This window comes from Pelmatolapia mariae, linkage group LG23, assembly GCF_036321145.2.
Source record: "Pelmatolapia mariae isolate MD_Pm_ZW linkage group LG23, Pm_UMD_F_2, whole genome shotgun sequence".
NCBI classification, from domain to species: domain Eukaryota; kingdom Metazoa; phylum Chordata; class Actinopteri; order Cichliformes; family Cichlidae; genus Pelmatolapia; species Pelmatolapia mariae.
The window spans coordinates 12,002,089-12,028,155 of record NC_086246.1 but is presented as its reverse complement, the minus strand read 5'-3'; the positions used below and the strand labels follow the sequence as shown (position 1 = coordinate 12,028,155).

General features: G+C 43.0%; 1 protein-coding gene across 11 annotated transcripts in view; it reads left to right on the top strand.

The window, feature by feature from the left end:
* Window positions 1-26,067, top strand: part of LOC134620170 (R3H domain-containing protein 1-like) — a 51,902-nt gene that overhangs the window by 14,085 nt on the left and 11,750 nt on the right. For 9 of the 11 annotated variants that reach the window (XR_010573407.1, XM_065469706.1, XM_065469707.1 and 6 more), the window contains exons 3-19: window positions 462-654; window positions 6,295-6,312; window positions 6,884-6,973; window positions 11,562-11,685; window positions 12,786-12,864; window positions 13,719-13,778; window positions 14,034-14,174; window positions 15,346-15,454; window positions 15,634-15,729; window positions 16,135-16,160; window positions 16,479-16,532; window positions 17,564-17,796; window positions 20,615-20,884; window positions 21,438-21,592; window positions 22,081-22,212; window positions 23,113-23,463; window positions 23,677-23,815. Coding sequence is in view for 10 of the 11 variants with exons in the window: in XM_065469706.1 (XP_065325778.1) it covers window positions 502-654; window positions 6,295-6,312; window positions 6,884-6,973; window positions 11,562-11,685; window positions 12,786-12,864; window positions 13,719-13,778; window positions 14,034-14,174; window positions 15,346-15,454; window positions 15,634-15,729; window positions 16,135-16,160; window positions 16,479-16,532; window positions 17,564-17,796; window positions 20,615-20,884; window positions 21,438-21,592; window positions 22,081-22,212; window positions 23,113-23,463; window positions 23,677-23,815 (2,230 nt within the window). In the remaining variant the exon portion in view is untranslated. The remainder of the gene's footprint in view (window positions 1-461; window positions 655-6,294; window positions 6,313-6,883; window positions 6,974-11,561; window positions 11,686-12,785; window positions 12,865-13,718; window positions 13,779-14,033; window positions 14,175-15,345; window positions 15,455-15,633; window positions 15,730-16,134; window positions 16,161-16,478; window positions 16,533-17,563; window positions 17,797-20,614; window positions 20,885-21,437; window positions 21,593-22,080; window positions 22,213-23,112; window positions 23,464-23,676; window positions 23,816-26,067) is intronic. The other 2 variants (XM_065469709.1, XM_065469708.1) reach the window with 2 other exon arrangements.

Genomic DNA, 26,067 nt, shown 5'->3' with positions numbered 1-26,067 from the left:
CTCTCTTGACCAGAACTTGCAGTTAATTAAAAAAAAAAAAAATCAACAAAAGACACTATTGCAAAAGTAAAGAAGTTTTTGGTTTAACAGAATGTAAAGTACCTCTAGATTTAGCCATGCTATATTAGCTCTCCTGCTAGCAAACGGTACTCTGTTACTGACACATTATATTGAACAACACGCGCAAAGTTAACATAATTGAATAGATCAGACAGTCGTCACTACGCCCAATTTACCTTTTTGTGTCTGAATCAGCCACTACTGTTGTCGTTTTTAAAGAGCTGATATAATAAAAAATATAATAAAATTCTGTATAATCTGTGTTTCAAATTTAATAAAAATACTTTGAAATGATGGCATGTAGCTTCTTGTTATTTGGAACTTACCCTTCAAACATAATCATCCGAACTTCTTTCTCTCCCAAAGATGCTAGCTCTCATCGACACATTCCTGTCTTTCAGGTCCTCTGTATTTGCCAGCATCTCCCTGTAAGACTTTGCAATGAGAATGTCTGATAACGTCGACACTGAAACAATGAAGGTTTCCGAAGCCGCCGAACCCGTGTCATCTGCAAAAGACGCCAAGACTGAGGTGTCTGACCAGAGCCAGAACAGCAGAGATGAACATGGTTGCAACAATAAAAAGGACATACAGGTAAAGAATGCTGATTTATGTTCAACCTTAAAACGTGCCAGTAACAATTCTTCCATATCTGTGTGACTGTAACATTTAATTTTAGAATTATGGACTGCACAGTGATAGAAAAACTATTTTGGTACACCGGGTGTTTCTGTGAAAGTGCTGTAATGAAATGGAAAGAAGTGCTTCCTGCCATGTGCAAACACAGTGCAGAGCAGATACCTGAGTAGATTATCTTGTCAGTAGCGTTATATCCCCATCGCGTACGACTCTGAATACTGTGACTACAAAAAGAAAGCAGCAAAAGTTTGTTACTAATAGCAGGGAGTCAAACATTCAGCACTACAGCCAGACTGACAAAGAATCAGAGCCTTCATGAGTTTCTTCACAAATAAAACATATTTATAAGCGTTATAACTATCTTAAGTAATTTCTTCCTTTAGATCCTCAACATGTCTATTAGACCCCATTCCTACAACAGTGTTCAAAAATATTTACCATTAATAGATGTTACATTTTTAATACGATCGGTTTATCTTTATCAAAAAGGTTGCGTATGACAGGCTTTCAAGGTTGCACAGTTTTCCGTTTCAATGGCTTGAATTAAACTATTACTTAAAAAGCTTTTACTTGATCCAGGTCTCTTAGCTAATTATGGACTAATATCCAAAATTCCTTTCATTTCAATTGTTCTTGAAAGAGTAGTTGTTAAGAGTTCTCGATAATACAGAAATGGGACAAGTGGAGGTTAGAAATGACTTTCTTATGGCCTCTCACAGTGAGCTCATATCTGTGCTTCTCCCAATGATCAGTGTTTCACTACAGAGATTGGTATTAAAGGAAATGCACTGCAATAATTGGAATCATAGATAGATTCCAATGTGTGCTAACATGAAAGTTAGCAGGAGTTCCACAGGGCTCTGTGCTGGTACCACTGCTTTATACATTTTACATGCTCTTCTCAGAACAGAAAAGTTGGAAACAGATTCTTAACTCTGGATCATGGCATTAACTTGGCATCCAAAAGACTTTGAGAAATCTTGGGAGGCATTTTTGATCGGGTCCTTCAATGCAGATGTTAAACAAATATGAATCGCTGCTGAATATCTCTAACATGTAAAAACATACTTTCTAGGGCTGATGCTGAAAAACTAGCTCATGTTTTCATTACTTAGGCTGGAATACAGTGGTCCATTATTATCAGGTTGTACTTGCAAAGTAGCAGAGTACTTGCTTGTAGGGGTCTCCTCCAGAATACTATAGGATCTTTACCTTACGAGATAAAGTGCCTTGAAGCGTTGTATAAATAAAGTTGAATTGAATGAGCACTAATGTGAAATGAAGTGTCAGTTTCACAGTGTTTTGGTAGACTGGAGCCTCAATAAGCTGAGGACACTTACCTGACAACTTCAGCAAAGTCTGTCATTTCTTTTCCACACCTCGTTTCCATGAAAATTCAGTAGCAGTCACCGCCGAACACCAACTGCCCTGGGCATCTTCTGTCACCTGCGGCACTCCCAGCAGTTTCAGCGAGGAAATATTATTTCTGAAATGTATAATCGGCGCAGACAGAAATAATAATGCAGGGTTCAACTCTGCCTCAGCAGCACTGAGGTCAGTCATAGTGAGACTCTTCACTGCTGTCTACCTGGCTGCTGAGAATTGTTAAAGTTGTTAAGAAGTCATGGATCTTCCACAGGAGACATTAAACTGGTTATCTACTGAGGCTTCAGGAGAGCTGAGAACACTTTGACATAAACTGCTAATTAATAAGGTCGTTGTCATTGCAACATTGTGCTTTGGGGCTGCAAAAAATTAGCATTTGTTAATTTAGAGCAAAACTGGTTCTGACAGGTTTTCCTCACAGAGGAATGGACACTAAAATCTAAATGGTGAAACTGTGAAATCTCTTCTTGTGTGGTCAAAGAAACAAAATCCAGGAAAGACGAAGGATTGTCTCTTTGGCTGCTGCCTAAAAATAGGATTCAGGCCAATCTGGCCTTGTGGTTGGAGGAGGGGAGCGCGGGGGAGTCAGGCAGGCAGATAATCGGAGCTCAAATCCAGGCTTATCTTCCAACTTCCTGCGCCTATGTTACCCTGAGGAACAGAATGACACCAGCGTGGGGGAAGCAGCATGGGAGAGAGGAGGAGATACAGGAGGAAGAGGGAGGGAGAGACGTGTGGAGAGGTTGTAAGAAGGAAGGATTAGGGAGAGGAAGAAGGTGGAAGAACACGAGAGACACGGTGTTGGAGAATGAAGGAAAGAAAGGAGAGCAGAGGCGAGACAAGAAAGTAGCAAGAAGATGAAAGTAGAGGGATGATTTCTCCTCCTTAAATTATTTTAATCCACCACAGCAAAGAAAGAATTTCAGCTATCAGCTCAAACCCCCCAAAATATATTTAGCCAAAGTATTGACTACGTTTGAAACTAGAAGGCAACTTTTGAAGCCCAAAATGCTCTTTTTGGATTAAAAAGTTGACTTCATAAGCAGTAAATTGGTCCAATTGTACAATCCAGTTCATCCACTCCACAGCTGCTGTAGCATTGTGTGGTCTGGTATGACCATTAGCTGAGTGACTCTGCTTCATGTCACCTCCACAAATGTAGGCTACTTGCGATTGTGCTGCTTTTTCTGTTTTGTGTGTTATTTTCTTTTTTTTCTTTTTTGCCTTTTCCTCTCCCTGACGTAGTGATTTTATGGTTACTGGAATGCCAGGATATGCTGACGGCACTGACACAGCCGACTTTTCCGCTTGTAATTTCCAGCGGTGGAGGAGGTGAAGCTAATTCTGCTGCTCTGTGTAAGGGCATCGGTTAAATGCCTGAAATGTTCATTGTGAGAGGAACGGGTGGGGGAAGAAATGAGGGAGGCAACAGCAGTACCTCAAACGAGGCGAGGCGGGGGCGGGTATGGCGGCATCGGGGGGCAGGAATGCGTTCCGACAGAGGTAAAAGAGGGTGACTTTGCCACCATCTGCCTCCAGCTCTCCAGCTCTGTCCTCTGCGGCAGGACAGGTGGCTGGTGGCCGCCCTACTTCTGCTGACTTCAGCCCTTTCCCTCTCTCCCCCCGCTTTCCCATTCCTTTATCTCCTAGCGGCATTGTTCATTCCCCACCGGCCCCACACCGCTCAATTAGCCGGTGAAGCGGTGCGCTCACGGTCCCTGACCACCCTCCACCCCCGCTACCCTCTCCTCCACATCCATATTACCTGATATAGAAAAGGGGCACGGCAGGTCACAGGCGTTGGAAATAGGCGAACAGCGGCCCTCGAGCTCAGTGAGGGAGGGGATAGGTTGTCCTTTTGATTTTTAGAGGACAGGTGGGAAGGACAGCGTTAGAGTGTGTGTGTGTGTGTGTGTGTGTGTGTGTGTGTGTGTGTGTGTGTGTGTGTGTGTGTGTGTGTGTGTGTGTGTGTGTGTTGGGATTAGGAAACAGAGGACTGGGCTCTGTTACAATTTACACTGGCTCCTGCCAGGTCTCCCCCTCCCTACCTTTCCCCTCCTCCGCTCTTCCCTTTACATGCTACTGAGAGACCTTCTGTTTATACACACACACACACACACACACACACACACACACACACACACAGAGAGCCACCAGTGCGTGAAGCGCAGAGGCACCGAGCTGTCTCACACACTAGTAGGCGGGCGGCCTCTCTCTGCTTTCTGCACCTTACATCCAGCGCCTGCTTTCACATGACAGCTAAATGGAGCAACCAACAAAACTGACCCGAATCCCTCGCAGCCAAATGTCTGGCTTTTGTTTTCTGCGGCATCTTGCTAAGAGAGTGTGTGTGTGTGTGTGTGTGTGTGTGTGTGTGTGTGTGTGTGTGTGTGTGTGAAAGGAAGGGGTCCTGCAGTGCAGCCACTTTGGTAGCATATGCTATCCAGAAATTAATTCATTGCTCCCAGTAAATGATTATCTATCCATTATTTATCCAGAGAAAGTCTGTGATTTGGCCAAGGGTTGAGCAGACACTTTAACAATAATGAACACACAATAGTGCAGAATTTAGAGATAACATATCAAGGTCAGAACTTCAGTGCAACTTTAATTGCAGTCACTAAGCTGATGCAAATACTCACAGATTTTAGTCAGATGTGACAATTTCAGTCTTTCTGTAGATTGTTCCAGCAAAAAGGAAAAATGAACCAGTCCAAGGACAGAGTGAGTGTTTCCCTTAGCATTACATCATATTTGTGATATAGCAAGGCAAACAATATAACGAGTATGGGTACATATTTAAATGTTTTTATTAATTAATTTTAAAAAAAAGCCAAAACCTATATTTTGTCACTGAATTGGCTGCAAGGCTGCTGCTTTTGCCGTATGCTCTTCTTTGGACAGACTTCAGCTTCATCAGCTTGGACATTCTTCAGCCTTGGTGGTTGGTTAGCCTGGTTTCTGCTTAGATTGGCCCTTAAGCTCGTGTTGGAACGAGGATCACCATCGCCAGCTGCTCTTCAAGTTGTAGTCTGTCCAATTGTGAGACGAGAGACTGGAAAAAGCTGATTGACATCGAGACCAGCAGTAATTACAGCCCGGACTATAAAGACTATCACTAATGCTAGACTGTAAAGACTGGAGCTAGCTGGTTTGCAACAACTGAAGTGTCACCATAAGACGGGAATAGTTTGAAAAGTAGATTGATTTTGTTTAGTTCATCCACGATAACAATGCAATCAGCAGCCTCAAACAAAAATAAACTTGGACAGTTATGAATATACCCAGGCCACCCAAGTGAGGGTATGTGCGAGAACCACTGAGATTTATCTTTATGAGCCAATCAGTGGGAGAAACTCGAGCCATGTAGACGCCCACTGAGCAGCAGCATACAAAGAACAGGGGTATATCCCCTTTCTGTAACCACTCAATATCCAGCTACTTTAGGTGTTTCCTAATGAGCAGATCACTCTAATCCAATAAAGGTTAAAGAAAAAAGTTGCCTGAGGGATGAAATGGGATTTACTCCTTAAAAAAAAAAAGAAGCAAATTTCATCTTAAACATGAGGTTTTCAGTGTGCATTTTAAACGACACGCTCTGGTCAATTATCACGCCTAAATATATTATGACCATCTCAACTTCAGCCCCTAGCACAGTTTCAGAAAGATTAGATGCTGTTTGAGAGCAGCATATACTTGTATTTTCTTGCATTTAACACCAGCTTAAGTTGAGTCAAATGAGACCGAACAGCATCAAAGACTGAGTGCAGTAATTCAGGGGTTCATATAGCAGATGATGATGATGGGATGCAGCATTAGATAAAACGATCACACATGCTGTATAAATGGAGTGCTAATATAAAAACGGTGGTTGCTTAACTTGAGATTTTCATTTAATATCTTTTATTTTCGCAGACTGGTGTCAGCACATTTTGTTCCGTGCTCTTTAAGTTTGTTTTTTTTCTTCAGCCTGTGAACAGACATTAAAAAGACATCATAGAAACTGAAACCTATGAATTGTTTGGAGTTGCTCAAGCTCTAGAAGTGCACCCATGCACAAAATGTAGGCCACTCATATTTAATTCAAATATCATTTGTTACTTTCTTTCCCCCCAACAAAAGTCTTCCCCCTCCCTTTTTTTTCAAGCATCTGTGGTTTGTTTGATTTTATTTTCCTTTCCCTGCACCCCCTCCCCTACCTGTGGACAGCCTGTGAAGTACTCTAAGGTACGGTACTCTCGACATGCATGTTGCGCACGGATGCTCCGACCTGTCTCGTGCACTTGACTTGCGTTGTTTGCTTGGATTGAGATGGAAGTTGTACCCATGTTACCTGTCACGCAGATGTCTGAAATGACTTTGCTGCAATGTGTTGAGATGCCAGCACATGACTGATAGCAGAGGCTGTGATGTGAATTATGAATGAGAATACGGCTAGTTTGGACGTTTCCTTTGTGCTTGCTGCATTGATGTTTCCTGTAGAAAAATGTGAGAAAGCTTGAGGGTTTTTCTTTTCCCTTTTGTTTTTTTTAAACTTAAATTCCCTCTGATCAGGTTATTCGAGAAGTTATAAGAAGCTACAGTCTTAGCAATGAAAAGCTCAGTCACTCGGGGAAAACTTGTGTCTGCTGAAATGTGAATTATTGGATCTGTATGACATGCTCGTAAGAATTGATTGTGCTCGCTGGCTGTTTCACTTTGGCTTGTCACTGTGATGTGTGATGAAATTGACACAGGTGTGTACGTGCATGGATTTAACTGTGCCCACCTACTTGCACCCCTCTCCTTACCCCCTTAGTCCAACACCAGGCTAAAGCTCGTGCGGAGCCTGGCGGTGTGTGAAGAGTCGTTTCCTTGCCCTATTCCTGAGCCTTCAGCAGCACCCCAGGTAAAGACCTCCACGAAACCAGCGTTTCACGTTAGAGGCGTGCCAGTTTGGACCATGTATTGTGGCACTACCTGAGTAGTACCACAAACAGTTTGTTCATTTTTATTGTAATTGTAGCTGTTTTTAGATGGCATTTTTCCATGATGAGGTCAAATGAAAACACAGGGGTCTCACATGCCCACCTTAGCGCTAACACACTAAGCTAATATTAGCAAGTCAACCTACTTGGTAACAACTAATGGTTCTGCTGACCGTCGTGTCAGAAGGAATTTTGCTTTAATGCTAAATAAGAAATAATGAAGCTGTGCTTTTGCAGAGATGCTCACGGGCGCGTGTGTGTTACTGAGCCTTTTATAACTGACTGAATGAGTTACAACTAAAGAAAAATGGTTAAAAAGAGGCAGGCGAATGTGTTCATACCATTTTAGCCATTTAGCTGATATCCGTCCACTTAGGTTCACTAATTGCAGCAGGCTAAACCATTTATAGCTGTATGTGAACGAGATTCTCCCACTGCTGCAGCATACGCTCTTTATCTTCACACTGATAATGGGAAATAAACTCGCCAGCATGTGAGTGCCTCGTTCTTTCACTGGCATCTGTAGCACTGCTTTGTGTGTGTGTGTGTGCGCGTGCGCGTGCGTGTGCGCATGTAATGGAAGGTGGATAGCGCTACATTAACCCCCGGCCCCTGCAGCAATGGTATCTGTTATCCACAACAGAGCGATCGGATTATGAAGAAAATCACCCAACTCTGTGCTTCAGGATTGTACGCATACATTTATCCGCGCAGGCTGGTTTCATCCCTGTCAGCTGTATTTGGTGTAGTAAGTGTGAGACAGTTCATTTCCTTTACACTTAGATTTAGGAGCGTGCATATAGCTGTTGCCCTGTAGAACTGTGGTTGATCAGATCATCATTCTCACCTAGCAAAGGTCTGTTGACCCAGTAAGTTTAAAAATAAGTCCTCTTTCTGAGATTCACTCATTTTAAATTTAAATATGTCAACTTCCTGTCCTGTCCTGGCACTCGGATCTCTTTTCTGTTGCAAAGTTGTGGCAGCAGTCTTGCTAATTTAGACCTTGTAACATTTACTCATCACTTTGAGGCCAGCACGAGTCTGATTTTATGCTTTTACGTTAACATAAAGGCACTCACAAGATTACGGCGTGTATGGAGCCCACACACAGCGCTTCAACAAACTCCTCATTAGTTTTTCCTCATTCAGTTAAACTACACTTTGGAAAGTTCATTACACTGAAGTCTTCACCATGATTTAAAGAGACTGTTACAGATCAGATTAACAGGGTTCACTAGTAGTGAAAATAATGCTGGTTTTGACAGAGCTTTAAGAGCTCAGGTTAGCTTGTTGCTTCCAGCTGTTTCTGGAAGTCTTTCTTCAGAGCAAAGAGAGTTGAACACATTCCTGACACATGGAGGTAACTTCATTAATAACTCATAACTTGATTCTTCTTGATCCTTTTTGATTTATTCATTGATCTGTTGACATAAAAGCAACTTTGTCGTTGCATATTGTCATTTAATGTCTATGGCAGTGGTGTCCAAACCCAGGCCTTAAGGGTCGGTGTCCTGCAGGTTTTAGATGTGTCCTTGAGCCATCGCAGATTATTTAAATGGCTAAATGACCTCCTCAACATGTCTTGAAGTTCCCCAAAGGCCTGGTAATGAACTAATCATTTGATTTAGGTGTGTAGAACCAGGGTGAGATCTAAAACCTGCAGGACACCGGCCCTCGAGGCCTGGAGTTGGCCAAGCCTGGTCTATGGTCTTTGGTTGCCGCACCACAGCTAGTTGCTTCCTGTGTGGCCCTTTAGGAGTGAGGTGGATTGATTATACTTCCTGTTATTTTCTGTAACAGGTGGATGCTAGTAAACATAAAGCAGGTTTCACAGAAGTCTGTGTTCACCATTCTTCAGGCTGCGTAAATGCTCGAGTTCAGACAGTTTTTGCTGTTGTCAGCTCTGCGTGATGTCATAGAAAGTGGTTATCCCTAATATGGTCATCTCAGACAGCTCTGCGTGTGAATCACAAAAAAGAACAGGATGAAAACTGAGGGCTTGCACCAAGGCCCCGGTGTAAGGATTAGGAATAAGTACATTATTTTGAACTGTTTGTCTTGTAAACTTATTCTAGTACAGTCCAGTGGTAAAAATACAGTGGTAAATAAGCGTAATAGGCCCTATTTAAACTTAAAAGGCAACAAACTGTTTTGAAATGTTTTTAGTTTGGTGAACTTCTTTCTTAAATTTATCTCAATCTTGGTTTTATTGATATCCAAAGAGATAATTGGGATAACCTTCCCACATGTAAGCTATAAATCATAGCATATCTAGAGCCTTATATGAAGATATATAAAGTTTAAGTCTAGCATAAGTTATAATTGTAAGCATACTCTGTTAATAAAGAGCAAAGTGGTCTCTTTAAAGACTGTAAGTCACTGTGAATTCATGTTTCATCAAGCCCAGTTTAATGTAGTCTGATGCCTCAGCCCAGCTTGTTAAGCTACAGGGCCACTTGCCTTGAAAGTGCTGACCTGGGATCAGTTCTTCATTTCAGCCCATTACAATTGAGTAGATGGACCTCTGATGCTTGATTAGCGGCCTTCATCTGACAGCTGTGATTAAATACCTGGCTGCAGCCGTCTGATGAAAACATCACATCATCAAAACAGAAAGCGCGGAGCTCCAGCAGCGAGCCAGCCGCTGCTTTGCTAAATCGACGCTTCTTTTGCGCCGTATCTCCGGGCAAAAGCCCCCTCCCGTCAAACTTTCCCCATTACATGCCGCTCTGCACAGCTCCTGGCAGACACACGCTCGCACACATTTACACACAGGTGTATCTGTTCCAGGCATTTCAGCCAGTCAGCACCGAGCTCCATAACCAGAGGGCGGTGTTATTCCCACAACGGTCTCGCATCGTCTGCACTCACACGACGTCCTGTATTACTGTCATCAATCATGTCGAGGAAATTACAATTTCCACACGTCAGCTACAGAGAGCTGTGGCACGCTCTAATTGAATACTCCTGATATTTCCCCTGCTCCCGTTATTGCCCCCGGAGTCGAGACTCCTTCTGCGACAAACTAACCTAGAGGGGTGAGGTAATGCAATAAGGAGAGAAAGAAGGGGGGAAAACACATTAGTATGAGTGCTGATTCTCAATCAAACTCTTATGATCATCCAATCCAAGCTTGTCCCATTGTTCACAGTTTCACATTACTGTCTCTACTGTCAGGTAGTAACAAAGGCCCGTGTGGATCTGTGGACAGTCCAAGACGTCGCTGCTTTCTGTACGAAAAAACAAAAATCTACGTCTGCCCTTACATTGTTGGCCCGCTTGTCAGCTCCAATCAACGGCCAATAGTTGGGGGGTGGGGGGCTCTGAATGCACTTTTTTTTCAGGTTTTTTTTGTCTCAGAGTGACAGCATGTTCATTATATATTCACAAGACCATCATTTTCACGCTGTTTTCCCTTTATCTCGAGGTAAATGGATGTCAGGAAACAAATGAGGCAGCTCGCAACAGCTGCACATCAACCAGGCGGCTTCCATGTGATGCCGAGGGTGGCATTAAGCAGCAAACATCAGCGCTTCTCACCGGGAGGGGGGAAAAATGTTTTTGCTTTGACGAACCCACCCAGAATAACACACACACAGGCACGCGCTTGAACTTGCTGTCACTTCCACAGCACACAATCCTAGACTCATTTTCGCTTTTTCCCCAGTCTCGCTCAGGCAATTAGTCAGCCACGTTTCTCATTAGCATATTACACTTTCACATATATTCGGAGCGTCTTAAAACGAAGGCGAACGCGGCGTCTCATTATCTTGCTCCGCAGCTGTTACAGGGATCAAACTCGTGACCTTTCTCGGTTATGAGCTGCTCTCCCAACGCTAGGTCACCCCTCGCTCGCTCTCGTTCATTCATCTCGCTCTCACAGATTCTCTGATGTTAGCTTTCCACAGTTGTGTGTAATCCACTTACAGAGCGCTGGCAGTTCTTCTCCACTGTTCAACTTCCCTTTCAGCCTTGCCTGAAAAGCAAATCAGATACTGCTCTGAATGTGTGTGTGGTGAAGAAGAGTACGACTGAGGTAAACCGAGCCCATGTTAAATAGATTTAAATAAAATAAAATAAAATAAAAATCCACACAGTAATTTTAAAGAATTATTCCAGTTGGAGGGGGATTATAGCTAAAACCTCTTTCTGCTGGATCGTAAGGAAGGAAATGTGCTGCCTTGTTTAATTTCAGGCTCTAACTCGAGTTCTATTCAGGTGGTTTAAGAAAAACAAGCTAATCTGTCTGATTTAGTCTCATAGTTATTTGAAACACCTTTACTTCCAAGTAAACAGGTTTCCATAGCAGAGTGTCTTACAGTGGTCGTCCTATTCTGTAATTAACCAAGAATTAAATGCTTGTGTTTAACGCCCTTTTTTAGATTAAGGTCTCATGTCTGCTCACAGTCACATCTAGCATTTGCGGGGCACTCAGTTTTCATATTTCTTTTTCCTTGCAAACCACCTGGTTTCACGCAGCTCCTCAGTTATATTTTCCTGTGTGAACAGGATGGGTTCCTACTCCAGCCCTTTGAAAAGGAAGAACGAGCTGCACAAGTCCAAGCCGAGAAAGAAGAAAGCTACGACAAGGCGGACAAACCAGAGAAAACGCAGAAAAAAATGCTGTCGAGAGGTGAGAAATGTTTGTTTTTGCCGTTTTGGAAACGAATATCTACGCTTCAGTTACACCTCAAAATGAAGACCTGTCACTGTTTCCATCAACGCTTTAGCTTTTCTTTACATCCATAAACACCTGAGGCCTCATTTATAAACATTGCTCCAAAAATGTGAGTTTATATATAGAAACAAACTAAAGAAAACACATACATGTGAAGACAAGCCGTGACAGCACTGTGGTGAGAGTGTCATTGGCAAACTATTGAAATGAAGCCAAATGCGTTAATGATACTTATCACACAATCCGTGTCACTCAGCCAAATTACATTCTTGTAATAATTATATCCTTTACCATGTCACCAGGAATATCCAATCCTCCACCTTTCTTTTTTCTGGCTCTGTGTCCTCCAGTTTGTCCAAAAGCACTTCTCCATTTTAAATGATATCTCATTATAGGCCAATAATTGGCGTGATTCAGTTAATTGCGACAAGCTCAAGGTGTGAAGCAATTATATGGATTCCCACAGGCGCATAAAGGTGTCTGCTTCCCTCTGTGGAGCGACACCACTGATGAGGCAGCCTCCAATTATAGAAACCAGACACCCACTAAGGGGATTGGGCTCCAGCGTCCCCCTCGACTCCCACTCACGAGTCTAATTCTTTTGTTGGTGCACAGGAACATGTTTTTCATTGTCAACTTTGTTACCCGACCACTTCTTCATTTCTTAAATGCTGGCAGTGCTCACAGCTTCATACAAGCTGGCAGCAGATCCCCCCTCCCCCCTCCTGAATATCAGTCCCACTAATAACCAATCAAATGACATCACGTTGAAAGATGTCACCCTCAGTGATGGTTTCCTGTGTCAGACGTGCAGTTTGGCTTTTTAGGTTTTCCCACACGAATAGGTGACTAATTTGCATATTAATATTACAAATTTCTTTAACTGTCATTAATTTGGATAGTTGACAGAGTGCATCATTTTAAGTATCTTATTATTCATTGCAAGAAAATGACATAAAAAAATGGAAAATTACACTCTGGTAAAGTTAGTTTGGTTGGATTTGTTAGGCGTTAGCCTCGTTCAGTGAATCGGGGTGTGTGTCTCCTTTTATCAGATTCCAGTCAAGACTATACAGATTCAACTGGGATAGATCTCCATGAGTTCCTGGTCAACAAACTGAAGGGCAACCCCAGGTGAGTTTAGGATACGTGAAAAAGTTGATGTTAAATATTGAATGTCAGGGGCTCACAGACCAGTCATGGCAAAATTTAAAATTTGAAGTGTGATCCTTTCAGTGGTTTTATGTTACGTATGTTTTCACTTGCAGAGATATTATAATATTGGTAGCTTTGTCTGTGCTGGGGATTTCTATCTCAGCAGTGCTAAATTCAAGTCCAAAATGGAGGAAGCCGTTGTAGCTGTTATTAGTTCGTGTGTCACGCTGACCCGTTTTATGTAACCTCCTCTGCTGCACAGAAGTCACGAGACATGATTCAATGTTACAAATATACAAGGGTTCAGTAAACATGAGTTTCTGTAGAGTCCCAAAACAAAATGTTCTGGAGGGAAAAGGCACAAGCAGGAAAAATAAACATAATCTTTAGAGAGCTGTTATAAGTTATTTGCGTTAGCGTGTACCTTGCTTGCTGAAACAACAAACCAGTGGTCTTTCAGAAGATCAGGAATTGTTTTCTCTTCAGCTGCACTGACTGTTGTTCTCTAATCTAAGCAAAGATAGATTGCTGAAATAATTTTATTCATTGATTTTGAACAAAACGAATTATTAGTTCATGTTTTACTAAACGAAGAGGAAAACTGACTAATTCTGTGTTCTTGAATAATTAATACAGCCGCTGTTTCCCTGCTAGCTACAGAGTTAGCATTTAGCTAAAATTCTTACTGTCTACTTGACTACATCAATAAAATGTAAACATTGTGTAAAGACACACAACTTCAACTTGCTGTGACTCTTTCTGGTGTGACCTGTCCCTGAGAAATGGAAAGCTATACTGACTTCTCAGACGGTCTTGTCTGTTTCATTTCCTAGGGATCGAATCATGCTGCTGAAGTTGGAACAGGACATCTTGGATTTCATCAGCAATAATGAGTAAGTAATGAATGAAAAGCACTTCCTATCCTTACCAAACTCACCAGAGCACCTGGTTTTACTGAGTTAAACACATTTAACCAGAGATAGAGGGCTTTGAGTGTCCCCACAGTGACCTCTGAAGTGCAAAACAGCCCCAAAAATGACATCTATTCAGGATGCTGAATGCAGCTTTAATCCCCCCACTCATTGAACCTGGCGTTGGGACCTTTTGTGTTAATTGTAATGTTGTAATTTCTTTGTGTTTACCTGTAGAAGTCAAAAGAGAAAGTTCCCACCCATGACGCCCTACCACAGGATGCTGTTACACCGAGTGGCGGCCTACTTCGGCATGGATCACAACGTGGATCCCAGTGGGAAGTCAGTGGTGATTAACAAAACCACCAACACCAGAATGTGAGTGTCCTGGAGGTGTTTGCTATTTGAATTTAAGTTGGTAACTAGGGCTGGGCCATATCATACCGTTCACAGTAATACCAGTATAATGTTGGGCAATGATAAGAAAATGAAATATCGCGATAGAATATGGGTAAAACGTGCATACGCAGTTCCTTTGTTTTCATACGCACATGGCAGAAAAAGCACGGTGGAGAATGAGAAGGGCGAAAGCGGATCGTTGAATGAAACGGATGAACCAGAATTGGTTTGTAAAAATGCTGCAACTTCAATGGTGTGGAACTGGTTTAGCTTTCATCCGTCAGATACACAACAAAGCACTATTTTTGGTAGAGCATGCTAGCGGGCCGTTGTTATTACCGTGTTTTTTGAAAAATACGGCACACTTAAAATCTGAAAATCGACAGTGCCCCTTATAATCCCGTGTGCCTTATGTATGAATTCTGGTTGTGTTTACTGACCTCGAAACGATTTTATGTGGTACACGGCGCTCGAAAATCTGTCAAATGTTTTAGTACGACTTTGGTAAGCTACAAAGCCGCACCGCTTGATGGATTGTCGGAGCATTACGGCTATCGTAGGCAGGAGCCTCGCGGAGTGATACGTACTGTGCTTCAACATAATATTACCGTATTGTGTGTGTATAACCTCTTTTTAAGTTTTGTAGATATTATACATGGTTATGCTGAGGATATGTCGGCCAATTTCCACTGGAAATGCCTTTTGGTTAAACTGTCAGCAAGGAATTTGCATTTGCACTGTTAAATTTTTACATAACACCTAAAAAACAGCTGCTTGTTTAAGTGAAAATACATTGATGGGTTTTTTTTTTTTTTTTTTGCACTAACAAAGTTGTGGAGTTGTAAAGTATTTTGTCTAGTGTCAATTATATCGTCAGTTATATTGTTATCGCAAATTTTCAAATGTATATCATGATAAATATTTTTGGTCATATCGCCCTGCTCTATTGGTAACTAAACATTAGCGGGATCGCTCTTCTACAACATGTGATATTTCTGCACGTTAATTGGTGGCGAATTTCTGCAGCCATAAGCTGTTTCAATCAGTCGAGAGATAAGTTGATTTGCCGCGCTGCTAACATATGTTGCTGTCAGCATCCGCCCGAAATTAAGCTGCCACTAAAACTCTTGCGAATTCCTCCCACCGACAGACCCGATCAGAAATTCTCCGAGCACATCAAGGATGACAGGGCGGACGATTTTCAGAAACGCTACATTCTCAAACGAGACAACTCCAGCTTTGATCGTGAAGACAGCACGGTAGGTGTTTTTTCTTTTTTTCTTTTCTTTTTCTTTCCTCCACCAAGCTGTCACTTTCATTTCTGACATGTTGGTAAGAGTGGGACAATCTGGCGTCCCTGACATAGCTGTTAAAGAAGTGCGCGTGTGTGTGTGTGTGTGTGTGTGTGTGTGTGTGTGTGTGTGTGTGTCCTTGCCAGATTCGAATGCGTTTGAAAGCTGACAAGAGGAGCAAATCGATGGAGGAGAGGGAGGAGGAGTACCAGCGAGCCAGAGAAAGGATATTTGCACATGATGTGAGAGCTGTTTGTGTAGGCGGAGTGGGGCGGGGAGGGGTTGAGGGTGGGGGTGTGTGTGTGTGTGGTGGGGGCCATGTTGCACAAATCTTTGTGTCATTTCTATTCATGTGCAAATTCACTAGATTTCTTGCTAACAATTACCACGGCAGGATTTTTGAAATTATAGACGGAGGGGGGGTGCGCTCCGATTTTTCAAGGCCCTCCATCTTTGTGAAGAAGTCAGATTTATTGGTAGACATGCGCGCTTTGGAGCCCACAGTGCAATGGCACGTTTTGTTAACACAGTTATTGACAAATTGTTCAATACTACAGAGAATTTTCATAAATATAAAACATCTTTCAGTAGAGATGAGTTGGCTTTTCTTCCACGTTATTGACAGTAATTTCCCTCTTCGCTCACAGGGAGATCACTTCATACTGGATAGAAGGTAAGTAGTGAAATGGCATTAATCACATGATCGCTGACGTTGCGCCACATTTCATTAAATAGAAATATTCCCCCAAAAGCTGTGTCTGGCTAACGCGGATGATGAATTGTCAGGTAATTGGCCAAGGTAGGGCTGATTTCATCCTATAAAGGGGAACTGGAGCTCTTCAGAAAAGCCGCTACTTTAACAGAAGTTCAATCACTTTTATAGTATTCCTGTCAGAGCAGCAATTAGAGGCAGCCCTGCCACGTTTTAAAATGGTAGATGGCTCATTTTTGTCAGCGCCTGCTCTCTGAAATGCCTCTCTCCTCCCTTCAGTGCTCAGGATGAAGACGCATGCATGAGCACCCAACAGAGGCGGCAAATGTTCAGGTGGGTCCGCACACACACACACACACACACACACACACACACACACACACACACACACACATGTCTGGTTTGCTATCCTCGTGGGGACATCCCATTGACATAATGCTTTCCCTAGCCCCTTACCCTAACCCTAACCATTAAAAATGAATGCCTAACCCTAACCCTTACCCTAAACCTAACCATAACCTAATTGTAACCCTGACAGTAAAACCGCATTTTGAGTGTGAAAATTGCTTTCAACCCCGAGGGGACCTGGATTTTGGTCCCCACGGTGCAGAAAGTCCCCACCAGGATAGTAAAAGTCAGATTTTGGTCCCCACCAGGATAGTACGAACCCGTACACACACACACACACACACACACACACACACACACACACACACACACACACACACACACAACCATCCTCGCACACATACGTCTTTGAGCTCCTTCCAGAGAAAACCCTTTGAGTCGCTGTCTGTCTTAATCGGCTCGCTCAGGAACAGGACTGCTGATGTGAGGATTTGTTTTTGCTGCTGGAGAAAGCTTCTGTTTAACTGGATTTTCTGCCCAGACCTCCTCATGTGGGACAGCCTATTCACACCAACAACCGGCCAATTAAACCGCAAAAACATTTTTTTATTCCACCAAAATGAAAACACCAGATCTTTTCTTTTTTTTTCTTTAAGTGATCGTATATTTAGGAGTTTGTGCAGGTTGTTGTTAGGAGTAGACACAGGCTTGCTGGACTGCTCCGATATGTTGTTACAGTCTCCAGTCATCTTGAAACATGTCCAACATCAAAAATAGACTTTTTTTTTTTAACTTTTCCAGCTGAAACAATAGTTGATCCTCAATCAGTCAACAAGAAGAATGATTGGGAATCATTTTTGACGGCTCATAAACCATATTGGGGCAATTTCCAGTATGTAAGGGTGAAAAAAATGCCCTTTCTATTGCTTGTTCTTTAAGTACAAGCGTCCTAATTACAGACGTAGAAATAAATGATGATAACATATTTTGAAAATTTATGCTTTCTTGCCTTTCAGGTTACGGGCCGGCCAGTCTGGCGCCAGCCGGCAGAGCAGCTCGGAGACAGAAGCGCTGCCGCGACACGGCGAGCCCCGGCCTTGGAGCAGCACCGACAGCTCGGACAGCTCCAACCGACTTGCCCCGCGGCCCGCCATCACCAAGGCCAGCAGCTTCAGCGGCATTTCCCCCGTCCTCGTCAGAGGGGATAGCACAGCCAGCAGCAAGAGCACCGGGAGGCTCTCGAAAACAGGCAAGAGGCAGCCGAGCAGCACGGTGTTTAGATGATGTCCAGTACTGATAGACACTGTGGACACAGATATTTCCTAACAATGGTGTGTTCACAGTATGGTGTTCACACCATTAATTATTTCTTAACTATTTGGGCAGTTACCACCACTGATATTAAGAAATCATCATTATAAAAATAGTTTCAGCTATTCGTAACCTTTTAGTTAGTCCAGAATTAACTATAAATGTTACTTTTTTTCGCCAATATACAGTATGAGTCATAACAGCTGATATCAGCCGACATATTGGTGCAGACCGTCCTCACTTGGTTTGAAATGGAACGATGGTGCAGTGTGAAACGTAAAACGCTTGAATGAAGAGTAGCTCTCATTATTCTGTTATCGACAGACTGTTAATGAACTGATTTTTGAGGAGGGACATTCAATCAGATGTAGATTTTTATGTGATTGATGGCTTTTGTTCTAAATGAAACTAATGGGGGATTTGTCTCATTAGCGAGCGAGCATCTAATTTATTCATGCAGTCGTGCAGACGAAGGAGAGGAAACTCTGTCACAGCATGAGGAGGAACGATTCACTAATTAGATGGTAAATGAGAAACAGAAATAAGAATGTAGCAGAAGAGCTTCAAGCAAAATGCTCGCGTTTTTTGGGTGGGGGTGGGGGGGTGGGGGAACCTGAGCTCTCATCAGAAGGAATGTTTGTCGTCCCGCCGCGGTCGATAAAAGTCTGCGGGGCGAGCGCAGCCGGACAGCTGTCAAAACTAATTACCGCACATCAACCTGGTGATGGAGGAGGTTCTTTAAATGTGGTGCAGCAGCAGCAGCAGTGGAAAAGCGAACAGTGAGGAGTTACTGCATAATGTATAAGTGTAAGCACAGGGAAGTGTCAGTGCCGTGTCACTGAGATGAAGTTCAGGCTGCTCCTCAACCGCAAGTGCTTACTCCACAGTACGATCCATTTGTAACCCGACTGGCTGCGATGAGATGTTCTGCATTACAGGCTTGTCTTCTTTATCTCAGTAACAAGCAGCAGTCCTTGGGCGACCTCTGCTCTCCATTTTGTTCTTGCTTCTTTTCCCCCCAGTTTTCCTTAAATCGTGTGATTTTCACAGAGTCGAGGAGACATTTTCGCCTGTGCTGCTTTGCTCTTCTGCCTTTGTCTTTCACTCTCAAATAAGCTTTCACTGCCACAGATCACCTGAAAAAAGGAGCTTTTGTATTGTTGAAGCTAAATGTTTTGGGGGTTTTTTCAGCTTTTCTGACGGAGTTATGACAGAATTATCCGTTTCTTACTCCCAGTCACGAACACAACTTATTATTTATGATGTGTTTTCTGAATCCGGTGGTGGAAAGCATCCACGGAAACAAATGTGAGGTCATTTGCTTTTTCTACTCTGCTAAAAATCTATATTTATATGTTTGTGGGTTAGACGTTTACGTAGAAACCATGTGAACAGCTTATAAAGGATGATCTGTTGTTCTACATTAGGTTACAGAATATGTTTGATCTTTACAGCCGCATTAACTCTGCACCATGGCCTGAAATGTTGTTGCAACAGCACAGACTTTAGCCACTGTGACAGGTGTATTTGGTGGTAATATGCTACACAAACACAAAGATATAATGACACTGAGAGAAATGTAAGGTGCTGTCATCGCTCATTATGCTAATGCAGTAGCTAGTATTCTGCCACACATGCCATTTTTCCCATTTTCATAGCTCTGACAACATGTGTTCAGACTCAGTTGGTGCTCAAGTCAGAGTTGTTCAATATTTAATGGCCTCGAGCCCGACGTGATCAGTTCAGTTTGCCTGATGATGGCAGACACAGGCACAAACGGTAACGTCACCTGCTACTGTGTATCCTCTGCGGGGGATTGGGTGCAGGGAGGCAGGCCGTCTTCAGGTTTTTATGGCCGCGTTGGAGCGAAAGTATATGAAACGACATCGGGCCGTGAAACTGCAGCAAAAGATGGCTAATAAGAGCCATCGTCTGGTAATTAAGCTGGCATTTTGGCAAGTGTCACACATTTCAGTGAGGTTTAAAAAATGATCTGATTGGACAACAACGCTCAACTGTACTGGATGTTCGAGGTATTTCTGGTATAATCCACACGCGGCAGGGTTGGAAATGTTTGCACGATCGAGCTTTGCAATAACAATCGATTTGCATGACAAATACAAATAAATGTGAGCATCAGCGATGATGGTTTGGTAATTTTGCTTTAATGGTGCATATCTGTGTAGTGTTATTGTTGTTACTTTAAAATGGATTAGGTCCCCACCGTGTGTGTTTAAAGCACATAAAGATACCGCTTTTTTCGAAGCCTGTGATATTGTTATTTTGTTTCAAGCTCTTTAAATGTAAATTTAATCTTAACTACAGGCTATTCTTGCTCTCCTCCTTCCGTGAAAGTCCTCTAACAAGTTTTCTAATGGGAACAATATTAAACTCGGCCAGCTAAAATCCTAAACACCAGATTGGAGTGTCAGTCCCTCCTCCCTAAACCCCCTTCGCGCGCTCACCATTCTGCACAACATTCGTTAATTATACAGAGAGAGATCCATCACAGACGGTGCAGAGTTACCAGTTTCTCAATCAACAGTTGCCTCAAGAGACTGCAACGCAATGCTACCACAGGAGAGGTTGCATTAATGGCAAGAGGCATGACTGCGAATATCCTCCCGTGCTTCATTATCACCATCGGCTCTTCTCCTCCCACGTGAATAACGAAAGCACAAAAGCGACAAGTTTGAGTCGCTGTGGGAAAATCTAGAGGCAGACGATAATCACCCCTCTGTTCCGCTTCTCCTCAGGTTCAGAATCGTGCAGCAGCGTCGGTTCCTCGTCCAGCTCGCTGTCCCGTCCCCAGCTGCCTCTCCCAGTCTCGACCTCTTCCCGCTCCAACGTTCCCAGCGCACCTTTAATCCATCCCGCTGCTGACGCCAGAGGCGCCGGACACCCTGAGATGACCAAGAGCCTCCTGTCACAGCCGCCGCCAGCTACAGACGCAGCAAGCTATTACCTGTTACCGCTGGAAGCCTCAGGGATACCACCTGGCAGCGTTCTGGTCAACCCACACACAGGTGGGTGATGCCAAGCCTCTGTATTCTTATTGGATAAAATCAGAAATGACTTTTTAAAAAGAATTCCTGTGTCTTCATATGGGGTTTTTTTCTTTTAAGTGTGGTGACCCAGCCACAGTCTACTGCATTAAATTAAACGATCCAAAAATACGATCCCCCATCTTGTAATTTGCTGCTTTCCAAATGAAAATTCATAACTTTGGGACAGAATTACAGGTTGGCACGGGCTTGCACTCGGTTTGTCTGTCAAATTAGTAGTCAGACCAAAGCGTGCTGATCAAAATGCAGCGAACAGATGGGAGAAATCTGTAAATATGCATCACGGGCCCAACGCGCAGTTGTGTACTTTTTGGTCTCCGAACTGATCTTCAAACGCTGCCAAGGTCGTTATTTCCTGTTGACTCTCCCCTCATGGACCCGTCGGGGTGTGTCCTTCACTGTCATCATTCAAGTTTTTTGTTTTTTATCCTCTTTGCATGAAGCTGAATTATTTGTGTGTGAGAAACGCTCGCATCACAGTGGTTTTCGGTCTCTTATGAATTAAATTTGACAGGCAAGCCTTTCATCCATCCTGATGGCAGCGCTGTAGTTTATAACCCAGCCAGCATCGCCCCAGCTGCTGGCAGGATCCAACAGCAGGGGAAAACCCCACAGCAGCCAGTTCCCGCCACAGCGCAGCAACAGCCAACCAATCACCTTCACTCCCAGGTCAGTGGGCGGTATTTTGTTTTTTGGGGATTTTTCTATCATTTAAACCAATTTCCACGTTTTTCCTAACTGTTTCCTAACCTCGCTAACTCAGAGTGTAGAGATGGGGCTTCACTAAACCATGTCCTAAACTAACAAAACTAAACTTTAACAAACTGATTAAACAGAATATTTATTAACATGTCCAGCTACATAGTATAATTCTTATAAAAAGACTGGCTAATTGCATGTTAGCACATTAACTATGTGTTAGCTACTTTACCCACGTTTACGATAACATTAGCATCCAGTGGAGTGTAGCACTATTTGAGCCTGAGCTAATATTAGCTTTGTGTGAGACTGAGCTAATGTTAGCTTTCAGTAAATCCAACCTATAAAATATATTACAAATATGTGAAGGAACGCTAGTGAGCTCCACCAGTTTACTAACATCCTCCGTCCAATCTTGTCTCCTGTCCTTCTGTCCATCTCTTCCCTTCCCTCCTCAGCCGATCTGTCCTCCTCTCCAGCCGCCCTCTGAGCCTGTCCACAACCCAATGGTCTCTTCTTATCCTCTTCCTCCTCCTCCTCTTCCTCCTTCTCAGTTCCTGCCCGTCTGTCCTAACCAACAATACACTGTGGTACCGAACTTCCTTCTTCCATGTTATTATTCTTCCCCCGCTCCATCTCCTGTCAGACCTGGCTCATTAAGAGCTTATTTATAGGCTTCTTCTCTGAGCAGTTGGATTAGTTCATTAAAATCTGACACAAATGTCCAAAAAGAAAAAAGAATCCACTCGTTTTGGGTTGTGCTAAAGAAGTCCTCTGAGCTCTCCTTAGACCCAGGTCTCCATACTGTATTGATGTGCCTTTTGTATCAGTAATATTGATTAAAATGTATTTATATTTTGGTAGTCTGTGAATTATCTTATTTCATAGAAATAATGAAATTAGCAGATGGAGTTTTGCATCCTCATAGTTCATGTCTTGTCCTTTCTACGCATTACTTTAGAAAAGCAGATCTCAACACGCCTCCGAATAACTATTCTGCTAACTTATGTTGTGGAAAGGTGTATCTAAATCCAGCTGGAGCCATTTACCCACATATGTAGATCATGCATTCGCTTAACCTCATTTTTGACCTGGTTTTAGTGAAAGACATGCCTCTGTGACTAATTACGCCTGTGGAAAGTTCCATTAATATTTAATTCATCACCAGATGTTAGTGCTGCATAATCCATGACTAAAAACACTATTTTTCCAACAACATGTCAGGGATGACCTGGGCTGCTGTGTGCTGCTGATACTCATGAGGAGTTGGGTCAGTTATATGAGCTATCTGCATTTAGTTAAAGTCGATATGAGATGTCTTTGATTTAACACTTGGATTAGAAACACGCTGGTTGAGCTGTATATTGATCTAGATTATAAGCAGAATAAATGTGTTAAATTGTGTGACCTGGCTTTGAGAATCTCCTGCTGTCTATTGTTGATTTTAATCTATGCCTTATTAAAAGTGTTCCCCATAATTATCTCTGCAGCCTGACTCTCTCAACGCCCAGTTTAGCCACATGACTCTGGCGCAGCAGCCAGCCAATGACAGTGGCCCTTCAGCTCCTGACGGTCGCCACTATCCCTCTGTGTACCACCACCACCACCCCTCTGCTGTGGTGCTGCAGGGCGCTCCTCCACAGCAGGTTGCTAGCTACATAGTGGCAGGGCCATCAGGAGGACACCCGGGGGTGCTGCAGGGTCAGCCCATCCCACTCCCAACCCCGGCCCAAAATCACACATATCCCAGCTCCGCCCTGGGTCCTGCTGCTTTTCCCGGACCCGCCCTGAACCAGCCACTCCTGCAGCAGCACGCCTACATCCAGCAGCCTGTCCAACAGGTATGGACTTCAGCTAACAGCTGCACAGCTAAAATCCCGCTGCCTTGTCCAGAAGCGTCTCAGAATGTGCTAATTTGTCATCATGAGTCACTCCTGCAGTGAAAACCAGCTTTATGACTAATCCTTCATTCCTCCTCCCGCTGTGAAGTCAATTCAAATGGGACCGCTGATGCGTCACGCGCTTGTTGAATTTGTGTTTTGCGTCTCTCGCAGATGTCCTCGTGTTACTGCTCTTCAACCCACCACCCACACTGTTCCAGCACGCAGCAGCAGCAGCAGCAGCACTACCGACCGCCTGTCAGCACGCTGCCCTATAACTGCCCACAGAGCCAAAACCTGCCCCAGCAACAAGGTACCTACACGGTCATTTTGAAGAGCCGCTGCTACTGCTGACTTTGTGACTGTGGTGTTTTTGGCAACTAATGTACTAGCAGATTAAACGGGGTGAGGGTGGTGACTAACCGACTAATATAAAAGCAATAAATTTATTAAACCCAGTTTAACATGTTAGGTGTCAAATACAAGGCCCGGGGTCTAGAATCAGCCAAGCCGAAGACGATCCAGCCCACTGGATGTCTTTTTAAAGGAGGGTAATTTTTGGACTGAAAACTCACTTTCACACACTATTATGCTGTTATGTAATCGCTGTCACAAAATTACATTGAGTTTAAGCGGTTTTGAGCAATTTGTTAACACAGTGAACTAATCATCCACTTCAATACCTTTAATTTTGTTACTTTGAAAAAAATATGACTTGATTTTTTTCACTTTGTTTTTTTTTTCCTGTTTCTTTTTAGCAGCGAGAAACGTTTTTCTGTCCTTATTATCTTTGACATGCACTGATGTGCTCACAGCCACACGTGGCTCCGTTATAAATTGTCTTCTTTGATTGATAATAAATTCAGATTAAAGTTGCACACTGGGATACCAAACGGCAGCAGTTCCCTCTACTTTTACCTCTACTCTTCTGTGCTGAACCGACGGTACAAATTAGCACAGCTTTGAAAGCGTCGCACAGTGGATCTGAAGGCAAATCAAAGGATGTTTTAATGAATAAGATCCACAGTTTTCCTTGAATTTGAGGCTCCGTGTTGTTAGGAGCAAAGCTCAGCCTAGCTGTTTTGTCATGAGTCATGCTCAATAGACTTTGTTAACTTCTCACTTTGAGCTCTTAGAGAGCATTTTTATGCCCTTCTCTGTTTCATCACGAGGGAGCTGTGCCAGCCGCAGTCAGACGGCTCTGTGAAGGACAAATATTCCTCCCTTCCTTCCCTCTGTTTGTTTGTTTTTACGAGTTCAGATGTCTCCCCGGGAGTCATCACTAGATTATTCAGTTTCTGTTGTCTTTCGTTTTTTCCCTTTTTCCCATTTTGCCACAGGAATTGAGATTGTTAGCTCCTGCTTGGTCTTTTTCCTCACTACACACACATACACCTACACTCTCTGTTACTTAACTGGATGTAATGTTGCCCCAGAGTTGTGACTTGTACAATCAGGCACACACGTCTCCATAAGTGGCTGCGGCACTATTCTGTCATCTGTAAGCTGCAAATGTGGCTTCCCTGCTGGGGACGCGGGGAATAGACAGCGAACAAATGGAGCTGACCTACAAAGGCAAAGGACAGCAATTATTTCTCTGGGAAACAAAAAAAAAAATGACTCCAGCGCCTCGTTTCTCCTCTGTTTTTTGCATTAATTAGAGATGCACACATAGAAGAGCATCTAAAGGTGAAGATGCTGCAGCGTGGGTTGCACACACAATAAATAAGTTATCAATGGAAATTCTCCGACGGCCCAGCCAGTGGCCACAGAGGAACCTGTCAGTGTTTCCACTCAATTGCATCAGACAGTCACCACTACCACAGGGCTTTAGCTTCTTTCTGAGAAAGCATCGTGTAATATATGTGAAAGGACTGAAGTGTTCCTTTTATTTCTTCACTGCTGTTAGGAAATTATTAGAAGGCATTGTTATATAAATTAAATATCACTACTAGATAGACAATTGATAAAGCTCATGTCCTCTAAAGATGGTACATATTTTCTTGAAAGAATACAGCTCTGATTTGAGTCGTACATCAATCTTTCTCTGGTTTCTGCTGCTCCTTTGAGGATTTGCTGCTCTTGCTCCTACTACAAACTAAATGTCAGGCCTAGAGAGAGAGAATGTCACTTTGATTGAATATAGTTATATATTCAATCAAAGTGACAGTAATAAAAAATGTTTTAGATCTGAAGCTCAACAGATTTCAGTTGCAAATAAATAAGCTTTCCTGCACAGCACAGAGTCACCGTGTGTGTTTAGAATAGGGATGAACTGATGAGAGAAGCCAGACCAACAACTTGCTGACAGTCTGACAACTGATACCAAACCAAATTATATAAAATATAATAGAGCTCTATTTTTAAAACAAATGTGTTCAACATTTCTCCATTCAAACATTTAACCAGTGCAAATCTGATATGGCAGAACAAATAAATATTGACTAATTTCATTGGCCTTTTTTCCCCTTGAGTACTGATATACGGTACTGTGCAAAAGTCTTGAGCCAGCTTTCATTTCTTTGTATTTTACTGGGAAAATCGGATATAGGTGTAGCAATTTAT